Source organism: Peromyscus eremicus, chromosome 2, assembly GCF_949786415.1.
Source record: "Peromyscus eremicus chromosome 2, PerEre_H2_v1, whole genome shotgun sequence".
Lineage (NCBI taxonomy): Eukaryota > Metazoa > Chordata > Mammalia > Rodentia > Cricetidae > Peromyscus > Peromyscus eremicus.
In genome coordinates, this window is record NC_081417.1 from 134,454,223 (window position 1) to 134,473,164 (window position 18,942).

General features: G+C 52.3%; 1 protein-coding gene across 2 annotated transcripts in view; it reads right to left on the minus strand.

The window, feature by feature from the left end:
- Positions 1–9,667: 9,667 nt before the first annotated feature.
- The window catches only part of LOC131904011 (bone morphogenetic protein 8A), a 32,085-nt gene continuing 22,810 nt past the window's right edge, over positions 9,668–18,942 (minus strand). The window contains exons 4-7 of one of the 2 annotated variants that reach the window (XM_059254917.1): positions 14,077–14,277; positions 13,586–13,662; positions 13,084–13,194; positions 9,668–10,635 (exon numbers count right to left, since the gene is read on the minus strand). In XM_059254917.1, the coding sequence (XP_059110900.1) occupies positions 10,486–10,635; positions 13,084–13,194; positions 13,586–13,662; positions 14,077–14,277 (539 nt within the window). In that variant the 3' untranslated portion in view covers positions 9,668–10,485. Of the gene's footprint in view, positions 10,636–13,083; positions 13,195–13,585; positions 13,663–14,076; positions 14,278–17,037; positions 17,214–18,942 lie in introns of those variants that run through there. The other variant, XR_009377653.1, reaches the window with a different exon arrangement.

Here is an 18,942-nt window from a genome sequence, read left to right on the forward strand (position 1 = left end):
ATTTTGAGACAGGGTCTCATTGGGTAGCCCTGGTTGACATGGAACTGAACTATCCATAGGACAGCCTGGCCTGGAACTCAATGTCCTTGAATGCTGGGATCAAAGGTATGAGCCGCTATGCCTGTCTTCAAAAAAAACAAAAAACAAAAAAACAAAACTGCATCTGCTGGTGAAAACCAGGGTAGAGAGTTGCCTGGGTGGTTAAGATCACTTGTTGCACTTGAGGACCTGGGTTTGAGTCCCAGCACCCACATGGGGCCTCAGGACACCAGGAACACACGTGACAGGCAGACATACGTGCAGGCAGAACACGGGTACACATACTTTAAAATCAAGATGAAAGCCATGCTAAGGATTGTACATGAAACTGCTGCCCCTTCTCCCCCTCGCTCGTGTTTAAACCGGTTTATTTTCCCATCACTGGAACAAATACCCAACAGGAGGACCTCCAGGGAAGACGTGGCGGAGCAGCAGCCGATGGTCAGAGCATTGAGCCAGCAGGGCAGACATCACCTTCAAAGCCCACCCTGGTGACTCAGATGTGGCTGAGCCCCCATACCAAAGATTCCCCCACCTCCCAGAACAGTGCCCTTAGCTGAGGAATACACTTTCAGAACCTGAATGTGGGGTGGGGAAACTTCCAGTTCAAACCATAACAACCAATTCTGGCAAATCCTTGGGGTTTTCTGTTTTTGTTTTTGTTTTTTTTCAGATACAAATAGAAACATGTCCTTATTTATCCTCTATTCTTGCTTAAAACCTAAAATATTCTGAAAAATACTCTTTTCTCACTTTGCTTTATCTGTGTAGCAGCCTCTGGAATTCAGTCCACAGCAGGTCCTAGGCGTCTTCCCTTTTCCTAGTCCGCGGGTAGACTGGCCGTCATCGGTTCGGCCAGGGCCCTGTGCATGGTTCTTGTGGGCAGTTTCTGTTAGAATAATGCACAATATGCACATTTAGAGGTGTGACGATGTAGCCAGAATTCTCCCCTGAGGAGGTATAAACAATGTCTGTTCTGTCCTTATGAGGTCCGTCCCCATTATCAAGTGGAAGTAGGGTTCTACCAGTTCACCCCGGGCTTCCTTACAGAGCCTGGGTGAGGGATTATTGACAGGAGGGTGGGTGTCTCCAAACAGCTGCGATGGAGACTTTACCAAGCATGGATGGCTTCCCCACAGTCACAGAGATAGACACCCTCCCCTCAGCCTTCCCCAGTCTGTGTCTAGTACCTCCTGAGAATCTGAACCCACAAGATCACATGCAATTGCAGAACTGCATACAAACGGCGGCTGTGTGTGTGTGTGTGTGTGTGTGTGTGTGTGTGTGTGTGTGTGTGAGATTTTCCAAGTCCCTTCCAGATAAGTCTTGCAGTTGATCTTCGAATTACTGGATCAAAGGGTCAAATTACTGTAAAGAAGCATGCTGTGGTAGCATGTGATTTTATCCCAGCACTCAGGAGGCAGAGGCAGGTGGATCTCTGATTTTGAGACCAGCCTGGTCTACAGAGTGAGTTCCAGGACGGCCAGGGCTACACAGAATCTGTCTCAAACAAAAAGATTTGTTTTAAATTTTACGTGCTGTGTGTGCACACCAAGTGTGGGTGCCTGAGCAGACCAGAGGAGGGTGTTGGATCCTCTGGAGCCGGAGTTCTGTGCAACTGCCTTATTTTACCTTTGAGATGGTTTTATTGTGTAGCCTCAAGCTAGCCAAAATCCTCCTGCCTTAGCCTTTCAAGCATTACAGGTATGCCACTACCACCTTTCAAACTTTTTTAAACTTGATTTTTAATTGTGTGTTTGTGCAAACACGTGAGTGTGGAAGCCACCATTGTCTAATCCCACTGGAGCTGGGGTTACAGGTGGTTCTGAACTCGGCTCTCTGGAAGAGCATTATGAGCTCTTAGCTGCTGAACCCTCTCTCCAGCCCTTCACCTTTCAAATGTAACATTCGTCCCCTTGTGGGAGCTGGGCATGGAAGTCTCAGGCATGCTACGTACACAGATTCACCACCAACTGAGCCGAAGGCTTAACCCAAGATCCTGCGTGTCTTTGGGTATTAGACGTTGTGTGATATCCGAGGCACACAACAAACATTTCTCTTGGTTTATCAGGCTGTTGTTTTTATTATTTTACTTTGTCTATAATGCATTTTTGCTGTGTGAAAACTTGCTTTATGTAATTAAACTTTTATCTTTTTAAAGACAGGGCTCACTATGTAGACCAGGCCGGCCTGGGATTCACAGAGGTCTGCCTGCCTCTGTCTCCAGAGTGCTGGGATTAAAGGTGTGCGCCACCATCACTAGCCGGTTTGGGTTTGGTTTTGTTTTGTTTTGAAGACAGGACCTCATCTAGCCCAGGCTGGTCTGGAACTCACTATGTAGCTGAGGATGACCTTGAACTGCTGATATTCCCACCTCCATCTCCTAACTGCTGGAGTTACAAGTAGGTGCCTCCATGCCTGTTTTCTTTTTTGTTTCGTTTTGTTTGTTTTGTTGTTGTTTATTTTTTGAGGCAGGCTTTAATCTCTGTATGGTTTTTTGAGACAGGGTTTCTCTGTGTAGCCCTGGCTATCCTGGAACTCACTCCATTGACCAGTCTGGCGTCGAACTCACAGAGATCCACCTACCTCCGCTGAGATAAAAAGGCGGGTGCCACCACTGGGCTGCTGTTTCTAAGACAGGGTCTGGCTTTGTACTTAGGCCAAAGATTACTGACATACCTTGCAGTTTCCAAGTAGCCTCTAGAGGGCAGTACCACCCCACTGAGAGTCTGGTCCTGGGCAAGCGCATCCTGCCCCAGGACTTTGCAATGTTGAACTGGTCGGTCTCTATGTGAGACTTCCACCTCATGGCTTTATGGCTTCTTCCTGCTCTTGGCTGCTGTCTGCCTGGGTCTTCAGTGGCTCCCGTTAGACTTCTACATGGACCCCTTAGACTTCTCAGATGAAAGCCACCTGTCCCCTTCTCCACACTTCCTGTTTTAGCAGACACTACCACCCAGCCTGCTAGTTAGGGTCTTGGGGCTCACTCTTGGCATTCATCTGGGCCCAGCTGGCCCCTCCCCTCCACCCCTACCACACAGTTCTCCAAGGTGCTCTTTTGTCTCCAGGATGGCCTCTGTCTCCTGCTAGTTTGGTCAGAGCCGCCTTTTTGGTGTGGCTTAGACAGGCTCCTCCTAGGCAGCCCTAGATAGCCTGAAACTTACTCCATAGCCCAGGCTGGCCATGAGTTTACCAACCTGCCTCTACTTCCCAAGTCCTGGGATTACAGGCAAGTGCTATCATGCCTGGACAGATAATTTTTCCCCTCAATTTTAATTTTAATAGTAATAAAAAATTAACATTTACAGTCAGGTGCTGGTGGCACAGGCCTTTAATCCCAGCACTCAGGAGGCAGAGGCAGGTGCATCTCTTGAGTTCCAGGCCAGCCTGGTCTACAGGGTGAGTTCTAGGACAGCCAGAGCTACAAAGAGAAACCCTGCCTCGAAAAAACAAAAAATAAAAATATTTTCACTAGTTAACTATTGTGTGTGTGATGTGGGGCGCACATGTCATGATGCCCATGTGGACGTCAGCCGATAACTCTGGAGTCGGTTCTTTCCTGGCACCTTTATATGGGTGCCAGGGAAAGAACTCATGTCATGAGACTCAGCGGGTGTTTTAGCCTCTGAGCCGTCCTGGCAGACCTCGGCATTTTGTTTGGAGGCAGTTTTGTGAACCCCGGACTGGCTTCAAACTCGCTATGTAGCTGAGAATGGTCTTGTAACAGCCGGTCCTTCAGCTTCCCAGGGCCAGAGAAGGATGTTTGGCGTCTCGCTGGGCAGCGCCTCTCACCGAACCCGCAGTTCTCGGTTTCATCCAGCTCTCGGGGCTGCCCATCTCCACCCCTACCCCAGTTCTGAGGTTGCAGACGTGTCCCTTCGTACACAGGTACTGGAGATTCAGACTCCACCTCCCCCCCCCCATGCTTGCAGCGCGGGCACTGTACCCCAGGTTCTCTACAGTCATCTTTGGGGTGACCCTTCCCCACTAGGTTACGTTTCCCCATGGTTGGGACCTCCACAGGAGGTCCACATAGCTAGTATTTGCTGAATAAATAAGAGAAACCAGTGTTAAAAGATCAAAACCACCCTCCTTAGCCTGCTTCACCACCAAGGGAAGGACCAGGTGAGGCCAATGCATCCCAGAGCTTAAGCCAGCCGCCAGAGGGCCGTGCAGACATGCTTTAAGGACCGGGAGCAGAGTGCAGGGAGACCGCGCTTATTCCTCCCAAGCCTCTCCGAAGCCAGCTGGGCCCAGACACCAGTGGCTTCCAGTTCTTCCCGACTTAGCAAAGCAGACCGACTGGGTAGTGAGCTCTGGGTGTCTGGGGAGGCCCAAAGGCCCCACTATCTTGAAGCAGGTTGAAGTAGGTCACCTGCCCCTGCTCTGGCTAGAAGCCTTGTGCAAGGTCTAGACAGGGCTCTCTGTGGTCGGATTCCGAGTGCGGATGAGGATCCCTGAGGCTTTCAGCCCCTCACGCTTTCTTTCTCTTTGATCCCCGATTTCTCTGCTCTGCCGTCAAGGCCCAGAGCCACAAGCATAGGAAGCCAAAGCAGGGGCCACAGCTGCCTGGACAGGTGAGGAGACTGTGCTCTATTCTCTGCTTTTGACCCTGAGTTCGGGAAGGAGGAGGTAGCCTCCTCGTGAGGGCTGGTGCTGGGGGTGGCCTGTGAAGCAAGCCGGTGTGGGCCTGAACCCTTTGGCTTCCTCAGGAACAGTTCCTGCAAAGTACAGCCTGGCCTGTCACGCTCTGGGCACTTTCCCAGGGGTAGCTGGGGCCTGGGAGCCAATACAAGAGTCCCCCTCCTTACCACGGGCAGCTGTGCCTTGCCATTGGCTCTCCCAGGCGTGGACTGCCACAACCTGTCTTGGCCATCTGTGGCTCCTGAGCAGTGTTTGTCGTTGGTTTTTTTTTTTTTTTTTTTTTTTGGTTTTTCGAGACAGGGTTTCTCTGTGCAGCTTTGCGCCTTTCCTGGAACTCGCTTGGGAGACCAGGCTGGCCTCAAACTCACAGAGATCCGCCTGGCTCTGCCTCCCGAGTGCTGGGATTAAAGGTGTGCGCCACCACCGCCCGGCTTGTCGTTGGTTTTTGATAAACCCTGGGTTTTGTAGTGACCTCCAGCTAGGTCCCCGAGATGGCAGCTGGGACAGACCTAACCTTCCTGAGGCTGAGACTTTGGGGAGACACCTCCCCTACATGCTCAGTGCTGGAAGGTTGACATCAAAACTGGGCAGAAATGCTTCTCAGTTTTCCTGCTGGCCAGACAGGGGACCAGGTTGGCCAGGCTGGTTTCTGCTCTCGCATACTGGTGCTGTAGCTAATGGCTGTCTCTAGTCAGTCTCACAACGTGTCCTCTCCTCCTTCACCCCCTGACGCCACGACAGAATGTTTCTCCCATGGGATATGCAGGTCCCTTTCGGAACCTGTCAAACATACACAAGCCAGATTTGTTCCTCCGCCAGCCCTCCCAAGTCCTGCCTGGAAACCCCGCGGGAGGCTGGCCTCACTCCCTACTAGCCATGCCCTACGGCATCTCGGCATCTCGTGTGGAGAGACTGAGCCCCACCAGTCACCAGGGAACCTCGTCCCCACTAGCAGCCACCTGATCCAGTGTCTGTTTTGAAATCAAGAGCCTGTGGGTGGGGCTGTTGTTCTCAGGATGTGTTCTCATCAGGGTCCGGGGATAAACCTGGAGGGGGGGAGAGAAGTCTGCTGCCCTGGCCTTGGTGGCTCCGAGCAGCCCATGTTGGTACACTGGGCTTTCACACATTAGGTTGACTTGGGCCGTGTTCATTGATTTAGAGCCCAGCAGGACCTGACGACCTGGTTTTGTTTTGTTTGGTCTTTTTTTTTTTTTTTTTTTTTTTTTTTGAGACAGGGTTTCTGTTCTCTGTGTATGTAGCCTTGGCTATCCTGGAACTTACTCTGTAGACCAGGCTGGCCTCACACTCACAGAGGTCCTCCTGCCTCTGCCTCCAGAGTGCTGGGATTAAAGGCGTGCGCCACCACTGCCTGGCTGTGGGCCAATCTTGAGACCGTGCTCAATGAGGCACCCACTGCCCGCTGAGGAGCCTGTCCTGTGGAGAGGAGGCAGAAATCAAGGCATAGACAGACTACTGTTCAAATTTGTTTTCAAAAATATTTAATATCACAAAGTTTTAAAGTCCATTAGATACTGAATCAGTTCACCAGCAGTGTACAGTACAACTCTAACTTTCTAAGTTACCCACATAGCCCGTGCGGACGTGTGTACACAGGCTCCAGGAAGAAACCAGGAGGACTATTAACCCTGGTCAGCTAGACGGTGGGATTATGGGACTTAGAGTCTATTCTTTAAGTTTTAAATTTAAAATTAATTTAAAAAACATTCCCCAGTATATATGTAAGTTTCCTACATAAAGATTTTTTTTTGAGACAGAGTTTCTTTGTGTAAAGGCCTTGACTGTACTAGAACTCACTCTGTAGACCAGGCTGGCCTCGAACTCACAGAGATCCTCCTGCCTCTGCCTCCCGAGTGCTGAGATTAAAGGTGTGCGCCACCACTGCCTGGCTGGGAAGAATTTTTTTAAAGGCCAAATGTCTGCTTGAGCTCCCCCCCCCCCCAGTAAGAAGAAAGACTTCGCCCACGAGGACAGAGTTGGCTCATGACCACTAGTGGGCCACAGGTTAGGGCCACACCTACCATGTCTCCACCCTAGAGACCCTAGTGCTACAGCTTGACCCTTCTCACAGGTGGGCAAGGTGCAGGGCCAGCACTCACTCGGAGATGGTTTGGGGTAAGCATAACAGCCATGTAGCCTTAGCTGTCCTGGAACTTACTCTGTAGACCAGGCTGGCCTCGAACTCACGGAGTTTGTATTTGTATTTGTTGTTCAATACAGCAACAACAGGGGTACATTCTGGGAGAAGATGGCATTGCTAGGAAGGCTGGCCTGGCAGCACTGCCAAGTCCATTTAAAATGAGATACTATCAGTCGGGCGGTGGAGGCACACACCTTTCATCCAGGAGGCAGAGGCAGGCAGATCTCTGTGAGTTCGAGACCAGCCTGGGTTACAGAGTGAGTTCCAGAACAGCCAGGGCTACACAGAGAAACCCTGTCTCAAAAACCAAGTGAGAGAGTAAGGAGGGAGGGGGAGAGAGAGAGGAGAGAGAGAGAGAGAGAAAGAGAAAGAGAGAGAGAGAGAGAGACTATCTACACACTCCTCCGCAAGTGGCCGGTGCTGAGGGCTCTGAGCACATCTGAGCCTTGGGTGAGGGGGCTCACAAGGGCAGGTCTAACCCAGCACCCAAAGGGCCTGGGTTAGCACTGAGGCCTGGGCAGGGGTCAGAGTCACAGAGCCAGGGCCAGGACTTGATGGCAGCTCTGTTCTGCTCCACTCCAAACCTGTGCCCTCAGCCTCTCCTCCTGTAAACTGTAGGGAGTTTCTCCACAGTGTGTCTCCTATATTGCTGCATCTGGACACGGGCACAGCACTGTACCCAGCCGGCATCCAGATGTGCTGGGCTGCAGCCGTGATGATGTCATGAGGGTCTGTCCCCCACACAGGCGGCCCTGCTTTTGTGTCCTGTGGTGTTTTCTTAATTTTGCCCCTAGGGGCCTTCAGTGAAGGTCATTTTTGCTTCTAATGTGTGACCTGGGTGGTCAGCGATCACCATTAAACCAGATGGTCTTGGTGACAATGCTGATGTCCCAGGTGCTATGTCTCTCTCTTCTCTAAGATCTTTCCATTTGGTGCCATCCACAACTGCCTGGTTGGCTGATGGTGTCAGATGTCGGGGCACTGGGAGGCTGTGATCGCCAGGCGTTTGCTTTGCTGTGGGAGGAAGTCACATAGTGGCCCCATGCTCCTGCTCTGCATCGTGACAGTACAGAGGTGGCATCTTCCACACATTCATTTCACAAACATGGGTGCTAGATGCCTCCTACTTGGTGCAGGAAGGTTCGCCGGATAAGGTTGTGAGTCCCATGGCCAAGCCTTTGAGAGGAAATGGCCAAGGAGGCAGACAGGTCCCCTGGCAGGAAGAACTATGGAATGAAAACAAAAACAAAAAACTGCTCCTATTTAGATCTGGGATATCCCCAACAGCCTGGGGACCCGAGGCTTAGTCCCAGGCTCAGGAGCTGGAGGCAGCTGAGTCTAAGGAGGAGGTTTTTCTGGTCACGGGGCATGTGTCATTCATTGAAGGAGCGTCTGGGACTCAATCTACTTTTTCCTTTCTTCAGCTTCCTGTCCATCATGTGATGAGTGGCTTCGTCCCGCCCTGCTCTTTGCCACAATTTGTTGCCTCCCCACCAGCCAAAAGCGGTGGGGCCAGCTAACCACAGACCTCTGAAGCTGTGAGTCAAGAGAAACCTTTTCCTGCTTCAAATTGATTGTCTCTGGCATTTTGTTACAATAACAGAAAGCCAGCTTCGTGTTACAGAGAGGAGATTTAAGCTTGGGTAAGAAAGGTCGTTTGTCCAGACACTAAGCAAGTCAGTGTCCTGAAGTTCAGGCTAAGGCCTTGTGCAATCCCAGGCAGCCTTTGTTCGAAGCCCCGAAGCTTTTTTTTTTTTTTTTTTAAAGATTTATTTACTTTTATTCTTATGTACATGAGTGTTTTGCCTGCATGTATGTCTGTGCACCACATGTGTGCAGGAGCCATTGGAAGTCAGAAGAGGGCATTGGATCCTCTGAAACTGGAGTTACAGACCATTGTGAGCTGCCATGTGGGTGCTGGGAATTGAATCCTGGTCCTCTGGAAGAGCAGCCAGTGAAGCTCTTGGGGAAGTTACCATCTTGCAGATCTTCTGGGCTCATTCTTTGTATACATGGAAGGGTCCCCCGCTCTGGCCTCACACAGGAAACCCTCCCAGGTCGAAGGGGAGGGAGAGGCTGCTGTCCTGCAGCATGGGCCCAGTCTCACTCCCTCCAGCCTCAGCCTCACTCTGGCCGCTGGTCCCACCCTCCGGGAGGCCCATTCAGGGGTACAGAGTGTGAACTCCATGGAGTGCATCCCTGGGCACCTGGGTGGGTCCACCTCCGCTGGGTGTGTCTCTAGATGGGGATGGGCCCAGGACCTGCTCTTAATGACACAGTTTGGGCAGCTGGACTCTGTTCCCGCAGGTAAATTACAGGCTTTAGCAAGTCAGAAATCAAATAAACACTCCAGCTCCAGCGGCTGCTCCAGGGGGAACAGTGGTTTCCGAGCCTCCCCACCCAACTCTGCCTAATTACCACCTGTCAGTCCCCTGGGACAGGGGCCTTTTCTTTGACTCACAGGTCCCAGAAACAGGATGGGGCTGCTGGGCCCCCAGGGTGACGCCAACTTGGTGACCAACCTGTTCTTAGTTCCCAGACATAAGCAAATGCTGACACACCTCCCCTTTGCCCCACGCCTGGCTGGAGGGCTGTCTAGTTACTGTGCCCTGGGTGGAATGGATGGGTCTTCCTGGAGGAAAAGGAAAGCCAAGTCCTTTCCTCTCAGGAGCTGCTGGTCGCCATCTGCAGGTCTGTGCTGAGGATGTGGAGGGCCTGTCCAGGGGCAGCGTGAGACGCTCGGAGGGAGATCACTGATGCAGGCCATCAGCTAGGAGAAAAAGCAGGAGCATCTCCTGTGAGCCAGCCTGGACCAGCCACTTCAGCTGTGTTCTTGCTTCTGTTCAGAGTTTACTTTGTCACAGTGCCCATCCCCAAACTGGTCAGCATGGTAGCGGTAGGAGAGGGAACTGCAAGTTTCCAGGGTCCTTTGCTTCTAGGCAGAAGGGCAGGCCCAGGACACATGTCATGAAATGTCCCTCTTACTTTTACTGAAAGCCATGAAGCCCAACCAGATGGTTCTTTTTCTTTTCTTTTTCAGACAGGGTCTCCCTGTGTGGCCTTGAACTCACAGAGATCCTCCCTGTCTCTCTAGAGCTGGGATCAATGGCATGCATCACCACACCTGCCTCCGCCTATTCTTTTTCTAACAAGCTAATTCTGCACCAGAGAAGTAGAGCTAGCACTGATCTAAGTGTGTGTCTGTTATACCTAGACATGCCCCCACTGCCACAGTGAATGGTGCAGAGCCCAGATCAGCCAGTTTCAGACTCCAGGGCCACCTCAGACCATCCAGAATCGGCCATTCTGGGCTGGGGATGGCCAAAGAACAGTCTTCCTCTCATGTAGGCCTTCAGTGCTGACCCCAGACCCTCAGTCAGCACAGCTCTGGGATGCCGTGTGCATTCAGTCTATGCTTGGGGTAGGGGGACTGGGAGAGGGAGGGCCATAGGCCACAAACCCCAAGAAGGGGATAGAGGAGCTGGGAAAGGACCAAAATTTTAGCAGGAAGTGGCCAGGGGAAGTAAGGGCCTCCTGCTGCCCCTGTCTGAGCTATGATAGCATATGAGGGTTTCCTGCCTCTGGAAAGGGGCCTGACCACACCAGCCGGGTAAGGGAGCAGAAGCAGGCTGTTGAGCAGGGCCTCAGTGGCAGCCACAGGCCTTGACCACCATGTTGCGGTGCTTGCGTAGGATGACATTGTTGCTGCTGTCATAGTAGAGCACAGAGGTGGCACTCAGTTTGGTGGGCGCGCAGCATGCCTTGGGGACGACATCTGGCTTCATCAGGTGCACCTGAGGGGACAGGGATGCAGGCAGGAGCATAAAGACCTGCCCAGCAAAGCCCCGCTCCCACGTGCTTCCTTTCCAGAAGGTCTCAGCCTCGCGGACCAGGCAAAAGTCATTCTCCACCTTTGGCTAGAGCAGCCCCCTCCCTGTACATGTGGCCTGCCCCCTGACCTCAGAGCACAGCCCAGGCACCTGGCTTGGAGGGACTGATTCACAAACCCATCGGCACTCTCAGTCCCTGCTCCACTGTCACGTTCGCTTCTGCCCAGACACAGAAGACAACTTTGCTTGTCCCCAGCACTGGGTGCCCATGGGTGTGTGCCCTCTGAGGTGCCTCCTCTGGAACCTCACTGCCCCACACTTCTCTGCACTTTACTACATCCCCGACAGGTGTGTGTGTGTGTGTGTGTGTGTGTGTGTGTGTGTGTGTGTGTGTGTGTGACACTCTGCAAACTGAGTTAGAAACTCACATGGGACCAATGCATAAGTTCTAGAACTCTGTCCCACTTGTGACCCAGCCTCAGAACTTCTGAGGCAAGGCTGTCTTTGTAGGTGATACATCAAGCCTGCATTGGGGTTCCCACTGGCTGGCTGACGGTGCCGCTGTCCTTGAAATAGGTGTTCATCCATATATCATCCATATAGCCATCTCTCTCTCTCTCTCTCTCTCTCTCTCTCTCTCTCTCTCTTCTTTTTTGAGACAGGGTCTTACTGTGTAGTCCTGGCTGTTATGGAACTTGCTATGTAGACCTGATTGGCCTCGAACTCACAGAGATCCACCTGCCTCTGCCTCCTGAGTACTGGGATTACACCACCAGACAGCCGGGCTTGACTTTCCTCTTTCTGTTGCTGCCCCGGATGCTCCTGATGCGGAAGCCCACACCAGGTTCCCTCCACCAGCAATGAGCCACGTTAACCTGGAACCCATGGTCCCCCTCTCGCTCCCTGTGGCTTTGTTTGTGTTCTCACTCCAGCCTCCCCAGGGGACAGAGATTGTCCCGTCTGCCGCTGCCGGCAGGTCATGAGCACTTACTGTAGTCAAGCCATTGTCAACGGGGGAAACAGAGGCCAGAGCAAAGTGGGGGAGGAGACAAGGCCTGGGAGGAGCAGGGCCACCCACCCCACCAGGGAACTGCTGACGCCCTGTCTCACTGTCACCCTAGGCTGCTCCTCTCAGGCCCCAGCAAATACGGTGGCCATGGTGAAAGGATGCCTCGTGTCAGCTCAAACGGCTCTTTTTAATTCATGATGCTCACTCCAGGGCATCAGTCACTTGGCATAGTCTCTTGCTAGATAAACACAAAGCCATGGGACACCAGGATTCCAGGAAAAACATTCCAGAATAAGGTCTTGACATCAGAGTCAGCAAGTACAAACGCCTGTCAATACCGGCTGCGGAGTTGTCCCGCTAGAACCTGCTCCCACTGCTGAGGATGGCCCAGAATCTAAGGCTACCAGTGCTACCCCCTGAGGAAGAGTCAGGAAAGAAATGGGGTCAAGAACCAGCAGCAGGGGCAGGGCTCTGGACAGATCTCAGTTGGCTGTGTGCCTGTTTAGCATGCAGGAAGCCGTGGATTTGACCCACATCATATAAAGTAGGCATAATACCGCACACATATAATCCCAGCACCCGGGACAGGAGGCAGGGGTAGCAGATGTTCAAAGTCATCCTTGGTTACATACTGAATCTGACTCCAGCCTGGGATATATGAGGGAAAGGCATCAGGAACCAGCCAAGGCCCAGAAGAGCAGAGAGCCCAAGGGGAGATCCACGGGCGAGGCAGGATGGATGAGCACACACGCACACCAGAGAGGGCACATCCACCCTGTCCACTGGGCACTTGTGCACTGAGGTCACGCAGGCGCCATGGGAGCCCATCTGTTGTGTGTGTGCCCAGTGTAGTGGTATTTGCTCCGTCCATGACCTTGGGCTATAGGACCCGAAGAGGCGTGCTTCTTGCCTCTGTATGTGACCTCTTAAAAGGGAAGGGAGAGGGGGTCACGAGGGCCCATCTCCCTGCTTTCTGCTTCCTGGTGTGATTGAACTGCGGGGTAGATTCACTCCCAGTCAGATCAGAGGATGACTTCAGCTGTCTACTCAGTTCTGTATTCGTGAGTGTATTTCCTCAATTTATTTCCTAATAAATTCCCAAATACTCCTTAAGCAGACGCCTGTGGATTTCTTGCTTTACCCCAGCGTGACCACAGGGTCTGTGGTAGGTCAATGTGGGCCCCACACAGGTTCACAGGCTCCCACTTGGGCATGTACAGTGCATGTATGCTCAAGTGTCTGCACACAGATGCTCATGTGAGCATCAATTCTTACTGAGGTTCAGGAATCAAACTCTGTAGCTAAGTCTGCAGAAAGTCCCTTTGCTGCCATTCTTACCACCACCTGCCCCGGCCTGCCCCGCCCCTGCCCCCTGGGTCCCAGCTGGCCACTGTGGTACTCACCAAGGACTGTAAGATGGCATGGTTCGTGGCATTCATACACGAGTCCAGTGGGAAGGCACACTCCCCCTCACAGTAATAGGCTGAGTAGCCTTGGGGGGCGATGACCCAGTCCTGTGGGTGGGGAAAGGTGAGTCACATCAGTGTCCTTCCATTGACCATCATCATAGGTCCTGTCACAGGATGACCTGTGTCTGTGAACCCTCATCCCCCTCAGTGACCCCCAGCAGGCAGGGGTGGACCCCAGCTCTGTCCTCCACACCTCACCCTCCTCTGCTGTCTCCTCCACAGCTGCCCCCATGCCTCCTGCAGCAGCTGTAGCAGAAAGAACCCAAAGGCCCTGCCTCAGTTTCCCTGTTGTAGTGCTGACAGTTTACTGGGCAGAGGGCTCAGGTTGCTTCCGTTTTCACAGCTTTCATGCACACTAAAGGCACAGTAGCTCCACCTCCACCCTGGAGACCCCAGGCTCTGCAGGAGGCATTCAGAGAGGAGAGGCAGAAATTACCAGCCAGCCGAGGTCCCGGAAGCTGACGTAGAGCTCGTGCCTACGGCAAACATCTCTGCCTCGGGCGCCATGACCATCTGCAGGACAGAAAGGTGCAAAGTCTCCTCAGGGGTCCTGCTCTACGGAGTTGCCATGGTACTCCCGTAAGGAGGGGCATGACAGACACATTTACAAATGAAGGACAACAGGAAACTGAACCTTTGGGATCACAAGTTCCACTTCTGGATCCCTGCTCATGCCATGACCCAGCTCAACAGTCCTCGGTGGCTCCCCATCCCCACAGGGTGTGGCTGTGCTCTGGGCACACTCGGCTTCTGCTTTCCTCTGCAGACTCTTGATAGCAGCCCACCCTCCCTGCCGGGCACAGCCCACCCTCCCTGTAGGCACAGCCCACCCTCCCTGCCAGGCACAGCCCACCCTTCCTGTAGGCACACTAGTGAGATTCATTGGCAGGCCACCACTTTCCTCAGATGAGGGAGGCTCAACCCCACCCTCACCAAAGATCCCCGGGAGTTTGTTGGGATGTGGAAGCTCATTCGTTTTCTTTGGCTGCCTCCTCTTCAGTGGCCTCGCTGCCCGCGGGGCCCGCACAGGACTCGGGCTGGCCCTGAAGAAGGTGACCAGGAAAGGCTGTCTGGATTGTGGTGCTTGTTGTCCCAGCAGACCGGCCAGGCCAGGATCCATGCTGTGCCCTGGGAGACATAGACAGACTGACTGACTTGTGGTGGGTGGTGCGGCACCTGTGACTCTGTTTCCTTATCTGGGGACCAACCCAAGCACTCTGGCCAGCAGGTCTGAGGTGACAGGGACAGGGACCTCAGTAGCCACAGGCATTCCTGCTGGGGAGAACCTGACAGACGGGAACATTTGACAGGTGTCAGGGTTTCTCCCAGTAATGTCCTCATAATAACCCAAGTCACAGTCACTCAGAGTCCACTGCTGGGGATGCTCAGGACCCAGACTTCCTTGGTCTGGTGATCTAACACCCAGGTCCCATCTTCATCCTCCACTTTCTGGGGACTAGAATATGAGGTTCATAACACACTAGCTCATGGCAGCCTCTGCAAGGACATCGCTGGGCCTTATTCTCCCAGCACAACAAGCTTGATTATCCAAGGGCAGGGCATTCACTGCCCTGATGCCCATTGATGCCCACTACCAAGGCCTCAGGCTGAGCAGGGTCAGAGGTCAGAACAAAGTCCAGGGTTCAGTTCACATCAGGCTCATTCCAGTGCCGAGTGTGTGTTCACCAGGCCAGCCTATGGCTTTAAAGAAAGGAAGGAGCTTCAGGGAGACAGCCCGGAGCTTGTCCACAGGAAGAGGGAGCTGCTGTGGATATCGCTCTGTGTAAATAAAATGCTGATTGGCCAGTAGCCAGGCAGGAAGTATAGGCGGGACAAGCAGAGAGGAGAATTCTGGGAAGTGGAAGGCTGAGTCAGAGAGACACTGCCAGCCGCCACCATTAAAAGCAAGATGTAAGGTACCGGTAAGCCACGAGCCACGTGGCAGCTTATAGACTATAGAGATATGGGTTAATTTAAGATATAAGAACTAGGGGCTGGAGAGATGGCTCAGAGGTTAAGAGCACTGCTTGTTCTTCCAAAGGTCCTGAGTTCAATTCCCAGCAACCACATGGTGGCTCACAACCATCTGTAATGAGATCTGGTGCCCTCTTCTGGCTTGCAGGGATATGTGCAGACAGAACACTGTAGACATAATAAATAAATAAATCTTAAAAAAAAAAAAAAAAGATATAAGAACTAGCCGGGCGGTGGTGGCGCACGCCTTTAATCTCAGCACTCGGGAGGCAGAGCCAGGTGGATCTCTGTGAGTTCGAGGCCAGCTTGGGCTACCAAGTGAGCTCCAGGAAAGGCACAAAGCTACACAGAGAAACCCTGTCTCGAAAAACCAAAAAAAAAAAAAAAAAAAAAAGATATAAGAACTAGATAACAAGAAGCCTGCTGCAGCCATACAGTTTGTAAGCAATATAAGTCTCTGTGTTTACTCGGTTGGGTCTAAGTGGCTGCGGGACTGGTGGGTGAGAGAGATTTGTCCTGACTGTGGGCCAGGCAGGACTGGAGAAAACTCCAGCTACAGGAGCCTATAAGGGGTGGGGGTGTACCCTGATCCATTAAAGACTGCAGATGCCTCTCCAGCACCGTCAACCCAGGAGAGCAAAGCCTCCTCCACCAGCTCCGACTTTGCTGGTGGCCCTGTCAGTGGTCCCTGAGCTTGCTTTCTTTTTTATTTTATGTGTATGGTTGTTTTGCCTACATGTATGTCTGTGAACCACATGCATTCAGGGCATTAGATCCCCCTGCGACTTGAGTTACAGATGGTTGTTAGCCATCATGTGGGTACTGGGAATTGAACCCAGGTCCTTTGGAAGAGCAACAAGTGCTCTTAACCCCTGAGCCAACTCTCCAGTCCTGCCCTGCCCTTTCTACTGTACAAGTAGTGTATTAAGCTGATGTGGTGGCACACTCCTGCAACCCGGCCTTCAGGCAGAGATCAGGCGGATGAGGAATTCAAGGTCATTCCACTCTACATATTGAGTTGGAGGTCGGTCAAAGCCTGACATATAAAAGCCTGTTTCAAAAAACAAATAAGGTTCAGCATGGTGGCATATGCGTTTGATTCCAGCACTCGGGAAGCAGAAGCAGGCAGATTTCTATGAATTTGAGGCTAGCCTGGTCTACATAGGTGAGTTCCAGACCCACCAAGGCTGTCTCAAAGAAAAAAAATCAACCAACCTTACAAACAACTAAAAATTAAAAATACAAACCAAATCAAACCAAATAAAAATGGGCAAACAGTATAACAACCACAGAGGGGTTAAAAAAAACTTTCAAGAAGGAAGAGTAACCATAAATTCCCTCCATAACTCCAGAGCTCCCATTTCATATCTGGGCTTCTTCCGTTCTGTTGGTTTAAGTTGTAACAGGCCTTAGCACTGCAAACCTTTCCCATTGTTAGAATAGTTGTCCACAATAACCACGCACACGCAGCAGCTCGCTTTGGGTGGGCTCACCTCCCACCAGGCAGTCAGGTTCCTTTCTGGAGTCAGGACAGGACTCAGAACCATTTCCCTTTGTGCCTGTGTGAGATTCCTTACACCAAAGCCCAACAATGCTCACTTTATAGATCATTAAACACAGTGCTGATGTTCAGCTGACATGTTACAAGCACCGATGCACACATGTACATGCATGTATGTGCATATATAAAATCTCAGACACTAATGTGACTCAGACACTAGTATGTTCCATGTTCCAGGTTCCACCCAGTGCTGGAAGAAATGTAAAAGAACCCGAAGGGCGAGGCCACAGCTCAGTAGCAGAGCGCCTGTCTAGTAAGCCGAAGCCTTAGATATAATCCCCACACAAAACTGTAACGAAACAGAACACACTCATGGGCACACTCAGGTCTGTTTGCTCCACTTGCACTCTTACCAGGCCCTTCATTACACATGGAGTCAAGGCCACTGTCTGCCTGTGGTGGACAGTCCGCTCAAAGGTCAGTCCTTCAAACAGCTGGACTGCACACCAGATGTCCACCAGGCACTTGAAAGAAAACTCCTCATTCCAGCCTTTGACCTATGACTTCACCTGCCACTAAGAAATGTGCTAGGCTCGAGACCCCATCCCAGGACCAATGCTGAGAGCTGTGGGGCTGCAGGCTGGCCCTGAGAAGAGACTCAGTTGAGGTCACGCAGGAAGAGGGGCCCAGAGTGAAGACGTTGGGGAAGCAGGTGCTGTGAGGGGGCAGAGCCTCAGGCACAGAGGGAAAGATAGGGAAGGCCCCAGGGCCACACATGGGAAGATGGAGCAGCTGTGAGCAGGAAGGGTGGTGAAAGCCACAGTGTCAGGCCCTATGAATGACACAAGGGGCAGGCTGGGACCCAGGACAGGCCCTGTGGAGTCCCAGAGCCCCGGCTTCTTCTTATTTTATTTATTTTTAATTTTTTTTTTTTTGGTTTTTTTGAGACAGGGTTTCTCTGTGTTGCTTTGGAGCCTTTCCTGGAACTCACTCTCTATGTAGACCAGGCTGGCCTCGAACTCACAGAGATTTGCCTGGCTCTGCCTCCCGAGTGCTGGGATTAAAGGCGTGCGCTGCCGCCGCTGCCGCCGCCGCCGCCGCCGCCGCCACCACCACCACCACCACCACCACCCGGCAGAGCCCCGGCTTCTTTGGAACACAGAGGCCGTCCGTGTTCCAGGCTCAGGCACACTTGTTTTCCTTTGATGTCACTGGTCTTTGAGGCTCGGCTGGACAGAGCAGTCCCTGACTGAAGTCCTCCAAGCTGGCCTGCAAGTGTGCTAGAGACCTCTGGAGGCTCTTAAGGCAAGGGGAGCTGGACTGAGAACCTGTGGATGCAGCTCAGTCAAGGTTCCCGTTTTACAGGCACACAAACTAAGACCAGAGACGGCATCAACTGTTCAAGGCCTGGAGCAAGCAGCTGCAGAGCCAAGCAACTCCTACCCTGCCCAGCACAAGGCAGAGACCCATGGAGCTGGAGCGGAAGCCCAGAGGGACTGATGCTGCTCTTCTCAGAGTTCTGGATCTGATAGGCCTGGAGAAGCTGCTCACTGCCCAAACCAGAGTGCATCTTCCCTACAGCTCTGCTCCTTGACCCCATCATCAGCTAGGACCCCTCTGGTAGAAGGCCACCAGGCTTCCCAGCTCTGGACAGAAAAGCATGTCGGGAGGAATGCTTTCTCAAGGCGCGCGTGTGTACACACACACACACACACACACACACACACACACACACCCTCTATAACTTTCTTCACTTCCATCGTGAGATTACAAATTCAGAATGAGAGACCCCAGAGCTGCCACATTGGAGTTAGGAAGGGAGGCCTGCTGGACTTCCGGAACAGAATGTCAGTGTGGTATGGGCACCAGGAGACACTGCAGTTTACTAGGTAAGAACTCATCCGTGACATTGATTAGATTCTAGACTCCACTTGTGCTAAGCCTAGGCCTCTTCTGACACACGCTGGGACTGTTTATGTACAGTGGTTTTTCAGGTGGAATACCAGTGCCAACCATCTTCCCTCAGTTTCATCCCACAGAAAACAAGCCTTGCCTCTCTTCTGTGGACACATAAGCAGCTCCCAGGAGGAAGTCGGGAGCAGGCAGATTCAGGGAAACAAAATTAGGAGCAGAAACAAGGCCCAGGAAGAGAAGCCAGAGAGTTCGTCCTGCTCACAGATCTGCAGTTCTGCATCCAAGGCAGTGGTAAAGTGGCACCGGGTGAACTCTGGATTTCCTCCCGCCTTTATGCTTTCCTCTTGTTTCATGATTCAGTTATGAGGAGCAGCACTGGTGTTGAGACCTGTCAGGGGACACTT